The following is a 22,967-nucleotide window of genomic DNA, read 5'->3' on the forward strand; positions in this document are numbered from 1 at the left end:
GGGTATGGCCTTTTGTGACAAAGTGTGTGGGTGTGAAGTCTCCTGTGACAAGAGTCAATCCCCTCCGGCTGATAAAACTCCCTGGGAGGGGATTTATGGCAGTTGAGTTCCTTTTGGAGGATCTGTCTTCAGGCAGAAAAGGAGAGTTCAGAGACAGCCCTTCCCTGCATTTGCTGTTTCTCAAGTGCCTACAGCTGAAAATAATCAATATTCCAAAGTGGTATATTTGCGGCGGCATGTCCTGAACTCCTATACTCATATTTGGGGGCAGCATATTCTGCTACCCTTCAGTCCCATGATGTTTGTGCGTGTCTGTTGGCTAAGTGTGTTTTCAGGCATTTGTCAAGCTTTGGTCCAAGAATTGCTTTCCTAGTTCTGTATTCCCTGACGGTGGGGGAGGGGCGTGCATAGAGCCCCGTTTACCTCTTACAGCTAGTGGTGCGGATATTTCCCATGGGACCCCCTCCCTTGTGGAACGACCACACTGCCCTCAGGCTGAACTGAGATGGAGGAAAACCAAGTTCTGATGACATTCACTGAACCCTGAATTCAGCTGCGGCCCCTGGACTTTTTCAGTGATGAAGGCGGTATATTCCCTTTTTGCTTTGGCATTATGTTTTAAACATCTGTGAAAGAGAGTCCTAACTGGTCAGCTCTTCCTCAATACCACATATTATAATACAGTAACAATATAGCCGCCAGTCATTCCTGCAAAAAACAGAAACCCAACACACGTGTAAACTATTGAATTCACTCCACTTTATTCTGGGATGTATACTACAGAGAACACAACTCACAAACATACCAGCATACATAAAAAACTAAGGCCATTCTGTGAGTTATTTTTAAAACGTAGTGTTTTTGCACATGATCTTTTAAAAAATGAATTACCAAAACCAAGATTCTCTTCTGAAATAAGAATTTAAGGTCAGCACAAGACAACTTTAGGGCCATGTCTAATCTGAAGCTCATCATGTGACAAGAGCGTTTCTGCAACATAAACAATAGCCCTGAGGCAACCGCTACCTCCACATAAAGCTCTCTTTCCCAGATGTCATCACAAAGTAGTATTGACCACAGTGACCAGTGTTTTAGAAACCATTTTTCTCCCAGTGAACAGCAAAAAGAGACTTTTACCTAAGAGACACATTGCAGAATTCTTGGAACAAGAGAAAGAAAGGGACCCGTAACTAAGGCACTGAAAGCACATTATTTATATAAAGAAATGTAAACAATTTAATACCAACAGGCTCCCTCCATTAGTCTCTGTTATAAAAGTGCACAAGGGCAGCGTGGTCAGGCCAGAGCTTGAAGTCCGAGTGAGATGGGAACGTCTCCCCTTCCTGGCGAGCTCAGTATCGGCTGCTGATGGACGACGTCTGACGTGGGGCTATGGATGTAACTAATTTCAAAGTGACTCAAGTGGAAGCTGGGATTTCTCCCCATCTGTGTTTTAGCAGCCTAACAAACAAGGATTTTATTAAGAACTTTAAATTATGGGCTCTGACATTTATTTTTCTTTTAGTCTTTTACCATGTTCTTCTACTGAATTTTACAATTACTTCGGCTTGTTTCATCAAAGAGGCCTGGTGGGAAAACTTGTGACCTAATCAGTGCCCTTCCTTGTAGGTTCCTGTTTTAAGTGTAATGGTTCATGTCCCACGTAAACCACACTTGCTTTATTTAAATCTTGTCTGAATGGTAAAGATGTAACAAATGGACATACAGCACTGTAAACATTTCAAACTCCACTGAGTTTCCTTTGGATGGACTGGTGAGAGTCCAGATGCCGCCAGAGAGGCGGCTGCTGAGTCCAGAGCAAGAGACTGGGAGGTGGGAAGGGGTCACAGCTGAGGCCAAGCACAGTACTGTAACTGCATTAACCTCTACGTGACGCTATCAATTTTAGAGTCCAAATCATGGACAGTGTATTTTTTTAAATAAGAAAAAGTTGTGTAGGAAAACACAAATGATTACAATTTTAAAAGAAGCCTTATTGCAAACAAAACAAACAAAAAACCACACCAGAGACCAAAAAAGGCAACATTTTTCTTTTTGAAGTTATTTCTAATTCTTAGAAGTACAATATCTCAGTTTCAGTGCTTATGAATTCAGGGTACTAAAAAAGAGTTTGCATTTTATCTTAAACATGTTTTTTATGATCAAAAGAAAACATGTTTTAAAAAGGAAGAGTTCCCCTTTTACAGGTCTCAAAGGGTTCAAGAGGACTCGCCATTAAAGCCAGACCCTGAACCAGGGAGCCTTGAGCAGTTGGAGGAAGAGCAGCCAGGCTACATTACAAACACCTGTGGAGCAGAAAACTCAGCGTTTCTCTCTGACCCAGGACAAATGCAATCGACTGTTAAACTACTTCTTATTTCCAAATATAACCAGAAGTCTGAGAGAGGCCTAAATTAGAAACCTCTTTTATTAAGGGGGGAAAAAAGAGGTTAAAAAAATAACCACCTTAGAAACCAAGGAAGCTGGGTCTGCAGATGTGCCTAATAACTAATTAGTAGCCCCCGCCCCGGCAGGATTAGAAACAGCCTTGGGAGAGGAGTTAAATACAGGTTGGGCTCTTCAGCAGAGGCACTAGTTAGTTCTCTTCCAGTGAAGATGGTGTGCCAGCAGAGTGCTGCGGTGGCTTTCTGAAAGGAGTCGTCTGCTGGGTAAGTCTAGCTCACAGCGGGCTTGCCTGTCACAGCGATGCCGGTTTCCACTGCCGGCGGAAATCACCGCCCAGCACAAAGGAGATGTAATTAAGGAGAAGGCACTCACGCCAAGAGTACACAAAGCTAGAAACAGTGTTTGAAGCTGGTTCAAGGCAGGAATAAGCGGACAGGTTTTTTAACAGTAAAGACTTTTTTTTTTCCCTTTTTCTTTTGATGCCTGCAGTTTCCATTCATCATTACACAATTAAGTGCCTCCCTATGTTGTTGTTGTTTTTTTTTTTTTGCGGTACGCGGGCCTCTCACTATTGTGGCCTCTCCCGTTGCGGAGCACAGGCTCCGGACGCGCAGGCTCAGCGGCCATGGCTCACGGGCTCAGCCGCTCCGCGGCATGTGGGATCCTCCCGGGCCGGGGCACGAACCCGTGTCCCCTGCATCGGCAGGCGGACTCTTAACCACTGCGCCACCAGGGAAGCCCCAACAGTAAATACTTTTAATTGCCCCATATTTTCTGCTGCACTGACCAGCATTCCCATTAGGACCAGAAAAAAAAAAAAAGAAAAGTAGCTGCACGGCTCCAGCAGAGTGGAAACAATAACCACACATTTGTTTTTTTGCCTCAGAAGGAGACTGGTGCTGTTGACTGCTGAATTTTCCATTGACTCCAAATAACAGGAATATTTAGGTGAACAACACAATTGGTAAAAAGTGGGTTTTACTAATGAAAGAGGAAACCTGGGACTAAAAAAGAGAGAGAGATCCCTCACTATCATTAAAAAAGGATTCATTTTTGTGTGACCATTTTGGTTTTAAGAATAAAACTTGTCAAGGATTGAATAATTTAGGTTAAACCATTACAGCCCTGTCTGCAAGTGCTGCTGTTGATTTAGTGGCAGAAGTTAGATACCCATGCACACGTAGAAAATACAATAACCTTCCTTTTTGTGGCAGGTTTTAAAGAAATATTTCAACCAAGACACAACTTCAAAAGAGAGTTTCTGATGGCAATAAGAGAACGTTCTTCTACGCTTTCCTTTAAAAAGGTAAGTGACTTGATTTTTATAATGCAGAAAAGCTACACCTGCTAACAAGCTGTAAAGAAACCAGCACGAAACATGCAAGGTTACACAGAAGTGAAGAGCTAAACTGTATGAATTCCTGGCTTTAAAAATTCAAACTAAGGTTTCTGAGTGGAGAGCCTGCGGTTGCTCCCTGAGACTTGTCCAGCTCTTATTTTCCACGTGAGAAAAGGGCACCGGTGGTCTTCTGACGTCTAGGTCAGTGCACAGCAAAATGCCAAGATTTCACGAGTAATGAAGGGCTTCCTATTAAAATGTTTGTTCAGCTTAAGGACAAGGGGTTTCTGTTTTCTGGTCTTGAGGAAGGATGCAAGGGTTTGATTGGCATAGAAAGGAGTGCGGGGACAGGGCTGAGAGGGAGCCAGGAGGAAGGGCCCTCACCTCCATGGTCAAGTGCCAGCACTTGATCTGGGCCAGTGCTCAGGAGCCCCAGATCTGCCTCCTGTCTGGGGAGTTTGTTAGGAAGCAGGATTGGGCCTTTAAGAAGATCTTGTGTGTACCTTGTCTGCTAACAGCCTGATGATTGTTTACTAATACTCTGGCCCAAGTTATTTCACAGCGATTGCTCCCTGGTACACAGTGTTGAAATTACATTCAGAGATTAAAAAAAAAAAAATCGTGTGTGTAGCAATATTTTCCCACAAAACTAAGTGCAAAATATCTTTAACAAACAATGACGATAGTAAGAAATATTTGACATAGTCATGCAAAAAAGCATCTCGGTTTACAAAAGCTTAGAACATTTCCAAAATACCCCCTAGGTTTTTACACTGTGAACCTTACAATCTTACTCCTTTTTCTTTGCATTTAAATGTGGCTGTTTGTGTAAAAAACGGTAACATGCAAGTTCAATGATCTCCAGTCCACCAAATACTCTCTCCTGCAGCACGAAGATGACAATGATGATTATAAAATACCACCGAACAAGGCTGTATAGATAGATGAGCAGGCACATTGCAGGGCCAAACAGGGTCCAGTACAGTATGGAGAGCAATTTGACCACAAGGACCCTGAACTCAGACTTGCAAGGTGGAATGACAGTCTGCCCCGTAAAGTAAAAATTCTTCTCCCCTTGATAGAAGGAGCGCAGCCTCTCCTCTTTCTCTTCCCACCGCTTGCGGCACCAGAGCTGGAGGTCCTCCTTGGATGTGGGGAGGGTGTCCACTGGGTATCGGTGGACGTGGAAGTGGATCTCCTTAGGAAAGTCACCGAGGAGGAGGTGCCTCTCTGTCTGGGGAATGTTGTGAGGGTATGCCACCGTGATGTCATGGACAGCATCCAGGTTCTTACCTAGGTTTTGGAAAAGATAAAAATACAGATGGAGTAAAGATCAATTCAGACAGCAATGCTGATTCACAAAATCAGGACCAAGTGAACCAAGATGAACAAACAAGGGCTGTAAATACTCATGTTCCTATGCTCTTGGGTCAATACTTACCAGTCATTTTTAGTTTTTTATCTGCTTGCTAATTGCCACAAAGACCTTTAGAAAGAAATTACCTTCATTTGTAGAAACGGTAACCTGCCATTCTAGAACTAAACGAATAAGCACATTAAGTTAGATTTGAGATAGGAATTAGAGCACAGACAGCTCTTTTACACCAACAGGACTCACCGTTTTGAGACCTCCTACCAACAATAAATACACCCTCTCTCTAAATAAAAAACTTGCTCACCATTAACCCAATATTATCATGAAAGCTATTGGAAAACTCAGAATCAGACTTGATGAAGTGGTCAGACATGCATGAAAACTTCCATATGATTTTTTATTTCTAGAAACATCAATGTGAAGTCTGAATAAGACCCTGACCCAGTACAGCACCATCCTTAGAAATCTCATGATTTAGTTACTTTGGGGTTAAGTGTTGTCGGCAAAGTCATATGCCAGGTGCTGGAGATAGGGAAGTGAATAAAATATGGTCCCTAACCTCACTGCAGAGCTCACAGCAGAATCAGGGGGTCGGCAAGTGCAGTGCCCTAACAGGGGCCTGTGGAAGGGGGGAGGGAGCCGGTGAGGCAGGAGAGCAATGGCAGGGTGAACCTCCCAGCAGAGAACACTGGGGGGCTGAGGGCACTAAACACAGGCTGGAGGCATTCAGTTAAGGCCCTCACTGTCAAACTTGAGAACTGGAACTCAAGTCTGTAGGTGACAGAGAAGCACCTTAAATGGTGGAGAATCACTTAAGCATTTTAAATAGAAAAGCGACCAGAATTTGTTTCATTTTAGCAGGGATTAGCTTGGGGGCAGTAATAATATTTTGGAGAGGACCAGGGGCAAGAGAGGTCGGAAAAGTAATTTGATTGGTCATTACAAGGCAAGAGATGAAGAGGAGGTAGGGACTAAAGTAAGTGACATGTCCAAAAAAATCACAAGGAAGAACTGACCTGGCAGAGTGCTCAACTGGAGAGGGTGGAATGAGCCCGAGGTTCGTTTCTGCTCCGGGTTCTTGAATGGACTGCGGTGGGGGTGGGGGTAGTTTTGAGATTAAAAAATGTGCGTGGAGTTCGATCTTTAAGGAATCAAGAGGATCACCTATGGAACTCTGTAACGAGGCCCAGGGAGGTTACAACACAAAGCCACATACAACTCTTGACTGCTGACAAAAGAGCTTACTTTTCAAACTATCTTATCAAGACCTCTTGGCCCTGGGGCCTCTAGCCAAGGGGAACCCTTACTACCAGACAAGTTAGCTTCCTCCCAGAAGGTAGCAGGCCAGGGGTTGGCAGGCTTGCAGAACTTGGTTCATACGTAAGTGACAATAATGAAATGGATACTCAGAAGTTGAGATGTGCCTCTATTTCATTTACCAATTTATAATAGCTAAAATAATGCATAATGGATTAAGAAAAGATAAGTTCCTGCAATTACAAAGGAGCTAAACTATCTTTAAATTTTCTGGTATGAAAACAACAGACCTTTCAGTATGCAAATCAACTTGGGTACATGATTATTAGTAGAGCCCTACACCAGGAATGGGGGAGGGCTAAGTCTTCACACATTTGTGTGTTTAAAGTGAAAGAACGGAGTGAAGAAATCCCCGTTTGCCCAGATTCAATTATATAGTTCAGTGGCAGAATAATAGAAATGTAAGTTTTGTTTCTTTTTAATCCAAAGTGATCTTTAATGGAGCCGATAACAACTGAAATGTCTTTTCTTTCCCCATTCCATAATCAAATGTATGCAGAATATACAAAAATATAATTTATTTTGGATATCATTTTAATGCCTGCTTTTAAAAAAATTACAAATAAGTTTTCTATTAGAGCTAGATCCATAAATCTAACTACATGTATTAGATAGTTTTTGATAAAGCAGCTTGTCACCTAAGATGTATTTGTGTTAAAAGAAAATGCTGAGGCCGCTGGTTTTGTGCACCATTTTTCAGATTAATTAAAAAAACCCAATAGAATAAAAGTTGGAATTAGTAACTAAACAGTCATCCACTGTGCCACTTTGACACTGACATGTAATAGTACGTGGCTAATAATAGGCATGACAAATTGGCACTAGTTAGTACACTTAGAAGAACAGCTTTGAGTGGACAGATTGGGATAAATTTAGATGAAAAATACCGATAAAGAAGACACTTTCAGCTTCAAAATAATAGGGCGTGCATGAATCACCTAAAATCAACTGGTATTAAGGCTCAAACAGTACCATTTTCTTTGTTGGAGAAAACACTACCGTTTCCTACTAGGGACATTATTCATTTTTCCTTCTGTACAAGTTGGATGCATATGGAACAAAAGGTGGAGCCAGGTGGCTTCCAGCCCTGCCTCTTATCAGCTCTATGGCTTGCCAAGTTCACTAGAAGCCTCATCTGTAAATGTAGATGATAACAGTAGCGACTCTCATAGGGTTTTGTGAAGATCAGTTGGAAACAGGACTGCAGGATGCTTAGAGAAGTGCCTGGCAGGTGGTATGTGCTCCGACTCTCATTGTGATTGTTATTCCTCCAGGTGGGAGGATCAACTACAGCACTTGAAGAGAGGTTCGGTTTAGGCTGCTACCCTTTACCTTCCTTTTTCTAGATTTCCTCTTCCTTTGGGAGAGAGACAGGTCTGTTGTAGTGACTCTGAGTTTTACTGTCTAAAATGCAGTCCACTCCTCTCCCACGGTATAGAAGCAAAGCTGTTTAGGGGATTGACCTTGGCTCTAGGGGTAGGTCCCAATTTAATCTCCTGATACATATTCTTCTCCATCCCTACTAATTCATTCCTTAGACATTTTGAGCTCAGCATAGACATTAAATCCTCTGAGGGCATTCGGAATTAGAAACTGATGATTTGTGCTCTAGGATCATTGGTCTCTTGTCCCATATTGTTGTTGCTGTTGTTTTTTTAATAAGTCAAAGTTGGTGCCTACTCTTCTAAGAAAGAACCATCCTGTGCTTAAAAAGCAAATTTCAGCTGAAAGGTGAAACTAAAAATGGTATCCTTGTGAACAATCTTGCTTATCCAACCTGAGTTCAGGTCTTACATATTAATTTTAGGGACATATATTTTCACTTTCCTATCCTAAATCTATTGTACTTTTGTGTTTTCATGTGTAAACGCATGAATCTTTTCAGTTACGAATCTCTCTTCCGATGGGCATTGGTTCTCTGGATCTTCAAAACAAGTTTTATTTTCTAGGTAGAGTGGAAACCTGTTGACATTTTCCATAATTCGACAGTACTGGTGCATTAGTAGAACATCAAAGGCAAGATGTGAATAACAATACAGCACTTGCTGAGGCCAGATACACATATATACACACATTTACACACGTGTATATAAAACATGTTCCTTGAAAAAAGATATATAAACTTTCAAAAATGAGATCATACCATATACACTGTTTTATAACTTTGTTCATGCACTTCCCATCCATGCCATTAAAGATTTTCTAATATGTCACTTTATAGATGTATAATATTTGATTTTATATATATATTAAAAAATTACTTTGTTTTCAGGTATTTAAGTTGTTTTCACATAAACAATATTTAAATATCTATCAATATTTAAATAGATATCTTTGTAATTAATGATAAGGATTTTCTAGGATAAATTCCAATAAGTTAAATTGCTGGATGAAAGAACATGAATACTTTAATAGGCTTTTGCTACCTATGGGAAACTGACCCCTGCAAAGGTCAATTTAATAAACACGCAAGAAATGTATGGTGGTACTTTCCTTTTCACACTTTTACTAATGCTTGGGATTGCTATTTTTGGAAAGTTGCCAAAGTATGTCATTTTTGTTTTAATTTGTATGTCTTTGATTAGATAAAACAAGTTCACTGGATATACACTGGGACTATTCCTACCTGTTTTGGAAATTCAGTTAGTTGTCATCTTACGGATTTGTAAGACCTCTTTATATTGTACATGCTTTAAATCTTTTACACTAATTTTGGTCATCAGGCTACTAGTGTTTCCCTGGCCACTAATGAGTTTATTTTGTTGGATTTGCTGCTCTGTGAATGCAGCTTCACATCCTTTATCTAGTGCCTATGGGCTGTTTGTCTCTTTCTAGTCAACTTGCAAAGCTCCTTCTTTATCATGGATTATTAATACTCTGTATTCTTTTGTTGCAAGGTTTGTTTTTTTTTTGCGGTACGCGGGCCTCTCACTGTTGTGGCCTCTCCCGTTGTGGAGCACAGGCTCCGGACGCACAGGCTCAGCAGCCATGGCTCACGGGCCCAGCTGCTCCGCGGTGGCATGTGGGATCTTCCCAGACAGGGGCACGAACCCGTGTCCCCTGCATCGGCAGGCGGACTCTCAACCACTGCGCCACCAGGGAAGCCCTGTTGCAAATTTTTATAAATCCACTATCGCCTTTATTTATGGCATCTATCCAATACTCATGTGTGCATGCATGTGCATGTCTGTGTGCCTATACAAGTTCATTTCTTTTTCGGTTACAGCTTTTGGATTCCTGTTTTTGTCTTCCCTGCCCCTAGACTGTATGTATATTTTATATTTTTCTACAAGATGAAAAACATTTTTCATTTAATTTTATAATCTAGCTTTACTTTCTTTCAAGACATTCATTTTTCTAGCATCCTTTATTAAATAACTCCTTTTTTCCCCACTGTTTTGAAATACCAACTTGGTCATATATTACATTCTTAAATATATAGATAGCCAGTCTCCCTTCTCTCTTCTGCTCCATTGATCTGTGTTTATTCCTACTTTCCTTAGTGACTTAATATCTAATAAGGCAAGTCTGGCTGTTTTCTTTTTCACACTGTTTTGGGCTCCTGCTGGCACCGATTTTGCAATATACATTTAAGAGTATTTAACTTAATTCTAACACACACACAAAAAAACCCTTCTCAACTTATCCCGAAATTGCATTTGTGTGATATTTACATTCTACTTTTGAAAGAACTGACACTTTTATATTGTCTTTTCAAGGAAAAAGTATAAGTTTCCATGTGCTCAAATCTTATTTTCTCTTCCAATAAGACTTCAGTTTTCTTCACATAACTTCTGTGGCTTTCTTTTAAAATTTATTCCTAAATAATTTCATAATTTTTTCATTATGGTAAATGGAATATGTGTTCCTATTTCTGCTTTTAGGTAATCACTGCTTAGAATAGAGAAAATCAACTGTTGTGTATTTATCTCATATGTAGCCATATTAACAAATTTTAAGTCTACTTGATTTTTTTACTAGACTCTTTTTGACTTTCTAGATTTTCTATCAGCAGCAAAAACACAGCTTTATGTTGAATATTCTCATCTTTATGGTCTTTTCTCAGTGCTTTCACTAGCATTTGCTTAATAATAAAAAGCATAGTTCTGACTTTAACCAAAATGTGGGTTTTAATGCTTCAGCATATGAGATACTGTTGAGTTTTGGTAACACAGTATTGTATTTAAATAGTTAACTTCTATTTTGTTCTAATTTTTATTAGGAATGCCTTAAGTTTATCAAATCTCTTTTCAGCATCTATGGATAGGATCAAATATATATATATATTTTTTAAAAGAAAATACTGGTCGAACATCTGTATGAATCAAAGTAGTAGCTAAATATTAAAAGGAAAAATATTAGAAATGCAAAGAGAAATTGGAAAATAATAAAATTACAGTGTAGGCTTCAGTATCTTTCATAATAGGACAACTCCAGTAGATAAAAATTAATTAAATAAAGGAATTGAAACTACTGATAAATTTGATTTAATAGACTTATACAAACCCATATGTCCCTCAAAAATATTTTAAAGGGGGTAGGATCCCTGGAACACTTTGATGTTTGATCATTTACTTGGTGGCAAGAGGATTAAAACACATTTTATAAAAACTTATATTTTATAAGTTACATTCTCACATCAAGATTCCATAAAAATAAAAATAAACAACAAAATATAATAACTAAAAGTGTTCTGGGATGTTAACTCTGGGGTGGAAGATGAAATCAAAAGAAACATCATGAACTACTTAAAAAAGAATGAAAAAGAGAATCAATGGGATACAGTATAGGCTGTACTAAATAATAAATGCCTCATTACTAAAGAGGAAAAATAGGGCTTCCCTGGTGGCGCAGTGGTTGAGAGTCCGCCTGCCGATGCAGGGGACACGGGTTCGTGCCCCGGTCCGGGAAGATCCCACATGCCGCAGAGCGGCTGGGCCCGTGAGCCATGGCTGCTGAGCCTGCGCATCCGGAGCCTGTGCTCTGCAACGGGAGAGGCCACAACAGTGAGAGGCCTGTGTACCGAAAAAAAAAAAAGAGGAAAAATAAAGAGAAATTACTTATCTTGGAAACTGGAAAAAAAAAAGAAAAAGAATCCAAAGGGAAACAGGAAGAGAAAATTACTAAAGATAAAAAGCAATAACTAATGAAACAAAAGTAAGAAATAGTGAAAGAATAAACAAATGCAAAAGCTGGTTATTTGATGAGATGAATAAAATATTAAACTCTATGAAGATGATTAAGGGAAAAAGAGCATACATGTTTAAAATCACAGCGAACGAAACAGAATCACAGATATGGAAGAGATGAAAAGAATTACAACAATGTGAATCTACACGTGATGATATACACAAACCACAGTAGAAGATCCATAATATACTATATATTATACTTCAGATTTGCTTGGTGAAAATTTGTGTTCACTTCAAAAATCATAAAATATCATTATTCACTCTATTTTCAACAGAAATGCAAGCTATTGTTGCTGTGTAATAAGGACAAGGAGCATGGGTGCTAATTTTATAGGCAGGCCAACACAGCTCATGCACCTTGTCTCCTCAGCTCCCGGGAGTTTAGTGCAGAATTTACAAAGCAAACATAGACATCAATGAATAAAATAACACAATGTGTTATGAAGGGAAAGGGACAAAGAGTTCTAGTTCCAAATTGTTTTCACTCCCAGGACCTACTAAGCATAACTGCCACTTACAGTGGTGCATCTGTAGATTGTGTCATTGATGACACAGACTTATTTTGCCTATTCTTTCAAAAATTCATACTCTTTGTTTTCATTGCTCTTTAAAAGAAGATGTGGTAACATGATGTTTAGAGAAGACATTCAAAATTCAATGTAAAAAAACAAGAGCAATAACAAAATATAATTTATGTTACTGTTGGATTCAACAAAAATTTGTTTAGATGTTCCAAAACCCATGGACATGAATCAATACTGGATTAAAAGATTAGAAGTGTCAGCATATGCATACTCTGCTAATTTGCTTGTGTTTGAATTAAATGAGATCGGAGACAGCACATTATTATAGTCTCTGTGCTTTGAGGTTAGGATTGAAGATGACTAATGATGCACTTGGACAATGCCATGTATTGAATGCCTACTAAGTGCCAGGCATTATTAATTCAACAAGTTCTCTATGGAGCAGGTACTGGCTGTAGTACCAAAAGCTGCAGGCAGTTGGGGTACACTGGTGGACAAAAGGAAGATCCCTCCCTTGTGGAGTTTATCAGGACAGTCACTTTTAGATATGTAACCACCCTTGTGGTGCTATCCCTCTTTTGCAGTTGTGGAAACTGAGGCACAAAGAAGTTGTCACTTGCTGAAGATCACAGTTAGTTAGCCACTTGTGTCTAACGACTACAAAGCCTTTCCACTATGCTGCTCTACCTTCTAAGAGCACATTAAGAACAGGAGCTGCAGAGTCAGACTGACCTGGTTTGTACCCACAGTCTTATTAGCCACGTGACCTTGAACAAGTTACTTAACCTCCCTGGGCCTTAGGCTCTTCATCTGCAATCTGGGAATAATGCTTCCCTTGGAGGGCGAGAAGAAACAAAAGGTATCTGTCAGCCAGTCTGTAAAGGCAGTCTACTGTACTTAGTAAGGGTGTCAATTCTATGCAAATGAAAGATCTTGGTGTTTTTCAAGTTTCTTTCAATCTGGCACTGTGTTATTTTCATCTTTTAAGTATATCATGCACATATTCTGATTAACAGAGTTTTGCTATAGTTTTATACAAAGTATAAATGATTAAATCTTGTATAAATTTCTGTTATATACTCCTGGGATAAAGCTTGATTGATTGATCCACCAAACCACAAGCTAGGCCCTACCGTCCACTACGTGGCAGCTATCTAAACCACAGTGGAATGTCTGTTACAATCTTGTAAATCTAAAAAATTTATGGTAAATGGGCTTCCTGGTGGCGCAGTGGTTGAGAGTCTGCCTGCCGATGCAGGAGACACGGGTTTGTGCCCCGGTCCGGGAAGATCCCACATGCCGCGGAGCGGCTAGGCCCGTGAGCCATGGCCGCTGAGCCTGCGCGTCCGGAGCCTGTACTCCGCAACGGGAGAGGCCACGACAGTGAGAGGCCCGCGTACTGCAAAAGAAAAAAAAAACCAAACCAAAACAAAACAAAAAAATTTATGGTAACAAAAATACAGCTTAAACTAGTAAAAAGTATGCCCCCAAATCAAAGCCTAACATTACTACTTTATAGCTTTATTTAGTATGCATATATACTCTGCATATAACACAGTACTCTGCATATAACACAGAGTCCTCTGCAACTTCATCCTTGTCTCCTTTGAGAGGGAAAGGTAATTTGGTTGAGGATGGGGTAGTATTAATGGGTGGAGGGGAAGTTGCTGTCTTCAAGAGTAAGTAGAAGATAGAGTAGAAGTGAGGGTCTCTGACTGCAGATGAGTTTTGTCCTTCCCGTGGCCCTGGGCTCTGCATTAGGAGCCACATGAGTCGGTCTCAAGATGGCTGTCAAACTGCCTTAGGCTTGTGCCGCACCTCCTGGCTAGCCTTCTCCTTAGATGACCCAAGAATTACCTTGCTTTCAGTCACTCAGAAATCAGAATTCCCACTCAGTAAACTGACCTCAGCCTGATGGGATTGAGGATCTTACTACAACAAGGTTTTCTTCATCAACCAGGACTGAGCCAACCATGGCTGCTCACCTTGTACAGTAGGGCCTTATTAATCCAAAAGACCCTCGGGTCGATGGAAGGCATGTGGGGAGATATTTCTGAGCAGGATTATGTGTGTTCTGAAGGCTGTGTTTCTATTTTTTCCCTCCACCACCATCTGCTCATACTCTCTTCCCCCAAATAACCAAATTAAATATTCTACCAGGGAACATACTTTATGGCTTCTGTACTCTTTAGTAGAAATAGTCGTAATTCATTCTTCCTTATCTTCTTACGTTGTTTTAATGAGTCCTGTAAGGTAAAGTACAAAGTGCAGCAGCGGTGGTGCTGGTAAAGAGAATGGGTCAGCACAGGAAATATTCAAAACTTCCAACAGTGAATTCTCAGTGCAGGTCTTCACTTCGCTTCTGCAAAAGGTCCACTACTTTAATAGGACCATAATTTAATGGAACTGTGACTTCTTTTCTACTGAAAGGATAAAGAATCAGACTGTGTGGAGCTCAACTGAAGGACAAAAGTCTCAGGTTCTTCCAAGATGGAAAAGGAACAGTAGGCTCTATTCTTACAGCATTTAGAGTATCTTTTGAAGGTTAAAATAAAATAAGAAAAAGAAAATGGACTTTATGTAGTTCAGAAAGATGTGTTTCAAAGAACAGAGCAGGCATACAGATAACATCATATACCATTTTGATACTTCTGACCAAAAGAGGTTACATTTTCCTGCTTTTTCTTTTAGTACTTTCTTTTTTCTTTTTCCTTCCTTCCTTCCTCCCTCCCTCTTTTCTTTCTCTTTTCCTTCCTTCCCTCCCTCCCTTCTTTCCTCTTTTTTTTTTTTTTTTTTTTACTATTTGTGGATAAAGCTCAAAGACAGACACTAATATTACACCAAACTGGAAACTAATCCAAGTACTCTCAACAGCTGTAAATGATCAGAATACCATACAGGTGGCCATCTACATTTATAGACTTACTTTTTATAGTCATTTATAGACTTTTTAAATTCCTGGATTTAAAAAGTTCTGGCCTGCTGTATGTTCCAGGCAAAAAACTCATTTTCTTGCATCCTGAGGAGTCTGAAATCAACTGCTGATGCAAGGGATGGAGTGTTTTATGTAATACTGTTCTGTGTATTTTATTCCTTAGATTAGACAGGATCAAAGATTCTTCTAAATATTTCCCAAACATCAACCAGAAATTCTTCAGTGCTGACCAACTTCTCAAAACAACACTCCCCAAAGCATCAATATAGACTGGGGGGGTGGGGGTGGAGGAAGATATTAAGGTGAGTTCATGTTCTAGTAAACTTTGTCAAGTTTCATCAGAAAGCAGAGGTCAGTGCTGATGATCTAGCCCAACTGTTTAGTAAACAACTGCTACATCTGAGCCGCAGAGAGGAGAAATCGGGATGGGACCACTGCAGTAAATAAACTATTAAAGAGCAGATGATTTCTTTGCAGATAGTCATTAGGAGATAGGGAGTAGAGAGAGAAAAGTGCTTCCATCCAGGGATCAATTCCTATGACTCGGCATAAAAACAGAGTCATCTGAGTAATAACTGGACTTTGTTTAAATTCAGAAACATAAGCAGAGTTAACATCTGGATGAATAGCTACCTAACCTGGAATTTAAGCTGGCAGAATAACGATTAATTAGGGAAGTAAATAAGTATATGTAGTGGGTTGAATAGTGTCTTCCCCAAAATTTACATCCACCAAAACTTCAGAATATGACCTTATTCAGAAAGGGTCCTTTTTTTTTTTTAACATCTTTATTGGAGTATAATTTCTTTGAAATGGTATGTTAGTTTCTGCTTCATAACAAAGTGAATCAGTTATACATATACATATATCCCCATATCTCTTCCTTCTTGCGTCTCCCTCCCTCCCACCCCGCTAGGTGGTCACAAAGCACCAAGCTGATCTCCTTGAGCCACGCGGCTGCTATCCACTAGCTATTGGTTTTACGTTTGGTAGTGTATATATGTCCATGCCACTCTCTCACTGTCCCAGCTTACCCTTCCGCTTCCCCACGTCCTCAAGTCCATTCTCTAGTAGGTCTGCATCTTTATTCCTGTCCTGCCCCTATGTTTCGAATGTTGGTGCGTTTTATGTTGCCCCACAGGCCTCTGAGACTGTCCTTAGTTCTTCTCATTCTTTTTTCTTTATTCTGCTCTGCAGTAGTTATTTCCACTATTTTATCTTCCAGGTCACTTATCCATTCTTCTGCCTCAGTTATTCTGCTATTGATCCCTTCTAGAGTATTTTTAATTTCATTTATTGTGTTGTTCATTGTTGCTTGTTTCATCTTTAGTTCCTCTAGGTCCTTGTTAAATGTTTCTTGCATTTTCTGTATTCTGTTTCCAAGATTTTGGATCATCTTTACTATCATTACTCTGAATTCTTTTTCAGGTAGACTGCCTACTTCCTCTTCATTTGTTTGGTGTGGTGGGTTTTTACCTTGCTCCTTCATCTGCTGTGTATTTCTCTGTCTTCTCATTTTGCTTAACTTATTGTGTTTGGGGTGTCCTTTTCACAGGCTGCAGGTTTGTAGTTCCCATTGTTTTTGGTGTCTGCCCGCAGTGGCTAAGGTTGGTTCAGTGGGTTGTGTAGGCTTCCTGGTGAAGAGGACTGGTCCCAGTGTTCCCGTGGATGAGGCTGGATCTTGTCTTTCTGGTGGGCAGCATTGTGTCCAGTGGTGTGTTTTGGGGTGTCTGTGAACTTATTATGATTTTAGGCAGCCTCTCTGCTAATGGGTGGGATTGTGTTCCTGTCTTGCTAGTTGTTTGGCATAGGGTGTCCAGCACTGTAGCTTGCCGGTCGTTGAGTGGAGCTGGTTCTTAGCGTTAGGATGGAGATGTCTGGGAGAGCTTTGGCCATTTGATATTACGTGGGGCTGGGAGGTCTCTGGTGGACCAATGTCCTGAGTGCAGCTCTCCCACCTCAGAGGCTCAGGCCTGGCACCCGGCCAGAGCACCAAGACCCTGTCAGCCACATGGCTAAATCATTCGGCTTCCTTTCTAACTCCACGTTCCAACAAAAACAGACAAAGTCCAGCTTATTACAGTTCTTTCCCCTATTCCCTGCTATACAGTTCCGAGAATCTGTCTTCCCTAGGACTTCTCCAGACTGAGATTTTCCATTGTACTTTCATCATTCCGTTTTACCATCAGTCCCAACTCTTGTTTTTGACTAGCCTCTCTCCTGTATCCGGGCAGGACTTGGAGAGTGCTCCGCACTCGCAGCAGCGCAATACAAGACCCCTGGCTCTGGCTCCCGCCTGTGCCTCCCTACATTCAGCTGGTGGGAAATGTGTGTCTGTGGTGATTTTTAATGGCAGCCTAGGAAACTAACACAATATACATTAAGAAATATTGAGGGCTTCCCTGGTGGCGCAGTGGTTGAGAGTCCGCCTGCCGATGCAGGGGACACGGGTTCGTGCCCCGGTCTGGGAAGATCCCACATGCCGCGGAGCGGCTGGGCCCGTGAGCCATGGCCACTGAGCCTGTGCTCCGGAGCCTGTGCTCCGCAAGGGGAGAGGCCACAACAGTGAGAGGCCCGCCTACCGCAAAAAAAAAAAAGAAATATTGAATGTCAAGGACTGCTTCTTTTTTGAGGCATTATTTTGGGGAAGGACATTTCTTCTAGAGATTTGTTGTACTCTTGAGTTATCAAGTGGCATTTTGAGAATAAAGAGCAAGGTCACCTAACTGTTAGAGACAGCTGTATGGAAGACGAAGAGTTTGTTTTCTAAATTTATCTGAAGAGGTTGACTACAGGTTCTTATGGAGAATGCAGAGCTACCATTTTATGGCAGTTCCTACAAACTGCTGAGATCTGTTCCTCAGTTGAGAAGGAGAGGCTGTGACAGTGGTTCTCAACCTTCAGTGGCCTAAGCATCACCTGGGGAACTAAATGAAAATGAAGAGTCCTGGAGACTCTTCCCAGAGATTCTCATTTAGCATGTATGGGTGAGATCCCCTATTCCCTGCTATACAGTTCCGAGAATCTGTCTTCCCTAGAACCTCTCCAGACTGAGATTTTCCATTGTACTTTCATCATTCCGTTTTACCATCAGTCCCAACTCTTGTTTTTGACTAGCCTCTCTCCTGTATCCAGGCGATTCTCATTCCCAGAGATTCTCATTTAGCATGTATGGGTGAGATCAAGGAATCTACATTTTAACAGGCACTCCAGGAGATTCTGCTCTGATACAGAGGGTTGGAGGGCCACATTTTGGAAAACATTAGGTTATAAGGATGGTTCTAAGCAGAGGAGACTGTGTGGAGTTGTGTTTAAGAGCTGGGTTCTTAGAATCAGGTAAGACTGTGGGTTCGTCGTCTAGTTCCACTCCTTGCTAATGTGTGGCTTGGGAAACATACACCTCTGGGAGGATTATATGAGATCATCCTAGTAAGTGGTTGATGAATATTGTCTATTAAAATTATTTTACAATTTACTTAAGGTAAAAACAATTTGCTCTAATTCTCATTACATAGTGACTTACTTAATTAGAGCAGTAACTGCCATAGTTGTGCTCACATAGTGCGAGATTTTGATTAGAGTATTGATAAGAGTTTATTCCCTGCTTTGGGGTACTGGAGAGAGATCTTGCTGGATATGATTTCAGATAACTGAAACAGCAAGAGGGAACAAAACAGCTAGCATTAACAAGAGAAATTTTAAAAGGAAGAAGGCAAACCCCAACTCTTCCAACACTGCAGTTTTGGCCTGAAAACCCTGGTGGCTTCTACGTTTACCACTAAAATCATTTCTTGTGTATTTGGCATGCCCAGTGTCATAGTTGTGTATCTGGGCTGGATTGGAAAGAGTGGCATTCTTGACCTCCAAATTCAACCTGGTTTCTCAGTCAGTCTCAGTTCTTTATATACTAGTAAAAGAAGAGGAAAGGAAAAAGAGAAAAACAAAATAGGTGCATGAGTAAAGTTCCCTTTTTATTAGTACTAGAATACTTAAGTACAGTTTCATATTTGTAGAAAACTTCCTCAGTGGGACTGGCGGGCAGGGAGGAGCGAGGACTGAAAGTAAGCAAGACTTCAGACACCTAACAGAGGTTTAGTGACTAATGCCAGGGGAGCAGAAAGTCTGCTGGTCTGAACCCTGAAGGCTAGAGCGAGCTCTGGCCTGAATCTTAGACCCATGTGGGATAGTAAGTTTCATATTACTACTTTTTAACACCAGTATTTATGCAGCTGAGGCTACACTTAATAGCAGGTTTTTTTTTTTAAAACATTTTAAAGTAGTACATAAAGTGTTTAAAGTAGTGTATAAAGACATAAGGTTAACGTATGATAAAAAACCAGTTGTTCTCATCTTTTTTCCTGTTCTTAGCAGCTCACTAGAACAGAGATGCTTAACAAGAGATTAGGTAAGATATGTTTGAAAAATTAACCCAAATTATTAGGTAGAATACTGGTCTTTCAGTTCCACATACCTAAAATAACACTAAGTAGCCATATATCGGTACTACATTAATATGTTAGCATTTATTACCAGACACATGGTATTAGAGGTTCTAGTCATTATAACAGGCAAGAGAAAGAAATAAAAGGCCTACAGATTGAAAAGGAAAAAGTAAAACTGTCTTATTTATAGACAATTTGATAGACTATCAAAAAGCTACTGGAATAATAAGTGGATTTAGCAAGGTTGCAGAATACAAGTTCAATATAAAAAATAAATTTTTATATTTACTTTTATATTGTAAAAGTAAATTTAACAAAAAAAAGTGCATGACTGCAAACTACAAACATTACTGAGAGAGATTTGAAAGACCTAAATAATTGGAGAGATTACAAGCATACCTTGGAGATATTGCAGGTGTGGTTCCAGACTACTACAATGAAGGGAGTATCACAATAAAGTGAGTCACAAATTTTGGGGTTTCTACGTGCATATGAAAGTTATGTTTACACTATACTGTAGTCTATTAGGTGTGCAATAGCATTATGTCTAAAAAAATGTACATGCCTAATTAAAAAATACTTTATTGCTAAAAAATGCCAACCATTATCTGACAACACAGGGTTGCCACAAACCTTCAATTTGTAAAAAGAAAAAAAAAAAAAACGCAGTACCTGTGAAGTGCAATAAAGCAAAGCACAACAAAACAAGTTATGGTTGTACCATGTTCATAGATTGGAAGATTCACGATTGTTAAGAGGACGTTTGTCCTCCAAACTGATCTACAGATTCAAAGCAATCTTAATCAAAGCTCCTAGTATGCTGTGTATAAGTTAACTGATTCTAAATTTTATATAGATATGCAAAGTAACTAGAAAAACAAAACAATTTTGAAAAAGAAGAACAAAGCCGGGGGGCTTACACTAGCTAACTTAAGGACTCTTTCTAAAGGTTCAAGTAATCAAAACAGTGTGGTGCTGGAGGAGGGCTAGACGTATCGCTCAGTGGAACAGAACAGAGTCCAGGAACGATTCACACTTACACTGCCAATTAATTTTCAACAAAGTTGCCTGATTCAATGGAGAAAAGATGGTCTTTGCAATAAATGGTACTGGAACAATTGGATATCTACATGTAAAGGCAAAGAAACAAATCTGATGCTTACTTCATACCATATACAAAAATTAACTCAAAATGGATCGTGGGCCTAAATGTAAATACTAAAACTATATAATTTCTGTAGGAAAACATAAAGGAAAATCTTTGTGACCTGGGCTAGGCGACAATTTCTTAGATAGGTCACAGAGAACAAAAACAAGAAAGGAAACAATGGAGAAATTGTACTTCATCAAAATTAAACACCTTGACTCTGCATAAGACAATATGAAGGAAATGAAAAGGCAAGGCACAGATTGGGAGAAAATAACTGCAAACCAATTTATATGATAAACGACTTGTACCCAAAATATTAAGAAGTCTTACAACTCAGTAATAAGAAGACAACCCAATTTTTAAGAATAGGTAAAAGACTGGAATTGACATCACCAAAGAAGTTATATGAAAAGCAGTTAAACCCAGGAAAAGATGCTTATTAACATCTTTAGTTATTAGGGAAATACAAACTGAAACCGCAGTTAAGATACCATACCACTATGTACTTAACAGAATGGCTAGAATTAAAAAAAACTGACAATATCCAGTTTTGATGAGGATGCCAAACAACTGGACCTCTGCCACACTGCTGATGGGAATGTAAGCTAGTACAGCCACTTTGGAAGAGTTTAGCAATGGCCCACTAATCACATTCCTAGGTATTTACCCAAGAAAACATAAGCAAATTCTTTTATGCAAATGTTTGTGGCAATTCTATACATAATATTCTAAAACTGTAAGCAACCCAAATATCTATCAATCCATGAATGGGTAAACAAATTGTGGTATATTCCATACAGTGGAATACCACTCAGCCATAAAAAGGAATAAACTGATACATAAAACAATATGGATGAAACGTAAAAGCATTATGCTAAGTGAAAGAAGCCAGATACAGTTAACTCCATACCAGTTAATTTCATTTATATAAAAATCTAGAAAAGGCAAAACTATAGGGACAGCAGATGAGCAGTTTCTAGGGACTGGGGGTTTCAGGGGAGAGGTCTGACTGCAAATGGGGTCATATGAGAACTTTTAGGGTTGATGGGATGTTCTGTAGTTTGATTATGGTGGTAGTTATGTGACTATGCATTTATCAAAATGTATCTAATTGTACACTTAAAATGTACTTGCACTTTAAGGCAAGTAGATTGTACCTCTACAAGTTGTTGTTTTTTAAAGCTTTTCAAATATGAACTTTAAAATACTTAAGTGATATAACAAATTGGTAATATCTGCTATAGTCCAAATAGAGCTTTATTTATGCTGGTTGGATTCTCATCAAACCAAAATGTTAGAAAACATAGTATTTAAAGTTTGAAACAAGTCCAAAATTTATTCACATGCACTAATTTTTAATGATTTTTTTGGTATTAGCATTTTATTGGAAACAGAACATTTTCCTATTCATTCAGATAAACACTGACATATCAATAAGCTTTGCATTATTGTTTTGCACCTTTTTTCCTTTCTTGGCTAATATAATTCCCTAATTAAGAAATTACACTTAGTGCAACCTGACATTTTAAAATTTCCACCACCCTAATTTCTTTCAGCGTCACAAATAATATCTGAAATGTTTTCTTGCTACTATCTAGAAAGGAAAGGGTTGAATCAACATAATTCTGAAGCAGTTACAAATAATTCAATTAGGATTGACACAGAAAAGAATAAAGATGACAAGACAAGTGGGAGACAATGTGTCTTGAGACCAATATTTTAGCAGCAGAGCTCTCTAATTTATTAGATCACCACAGTGGGAGCAGGGCTTCAGGTTTATCAAACAAAGCACACACATACACACCCTTGTACCCTCCAATATTAAAACAGTATAGCATCTAATCTGTTTAATAGTTCAGATTCTGGAGGATTTATTTCTGCTTTTAACCAACACCATGACACAGAAACTTATAAAACATTTGGGAACTGGTTTAACATACCCACTGTAACCATCCCCCCGGCCAAGTACTCCCTCTACCACCACCCAGAACACAGCACCGATCCCCTCACGTGCCACAGCAATGCAACAGCAACACCTTCTCAGCGGCACAGAAGGTGGGACACTTGCATAGAGATTACCTCGCACCGCTCTGAGTTACTCACACACAGTGGCTGTAGACCGGTCCGGGCCTGGGCACAACTGCGCAGAAGGCTGACGGGGAGGTGGTCACTACTCTCCCTCTGCACGTCCAGAGGCTCCTGCTCTGTAATCTAGCACTCTCTCCCCCTTTACTGAACAGGGAAGGGTCTCATTTCAGTACTTTAAACAAGCTGATCCATACTTGCA

General features: G+C 39.8%; 1 protein-coding gene across 1 annotated transcript in view; it reads right to left on the reverse strand.

Annotated features, from left to right (window-relative positions):
* Window positions 1–4,535: 4,535 nt before the first annotated feature.
* LCLAT1 (lysocardiolipin acyltransferase 1) overlaps window positions 4,536–22,967 on the reverse strand; it is a gene marked incomplete at its 3' end in the record, with an annotated part of 111,612 nt that continues 93,180 nt past the window's right edge. The window contains exon 5 of the mRNA XM_079721511.1: window positions 4,536–5,038. Coding sequence (XP_079577637.1) covers window positions 4,536–5,038 — 503 coding nt within the window. The remainder of the gene's footprint in view (window positions 5,039–22,967) is intronic.

Source organism: Hyperoodon ampullatus, assembly GCF_949752795.1.
Source record: "Hyperoodon ampullatus genome assembly, chromosome: 15".
NCBI classification, from domain to species: Eukaryota; Metazoa; Chordata; class Mammalia; order Artiodactyla; family Ziphiidae; genus Hyperoodon; species Hyperoodon ampullatus.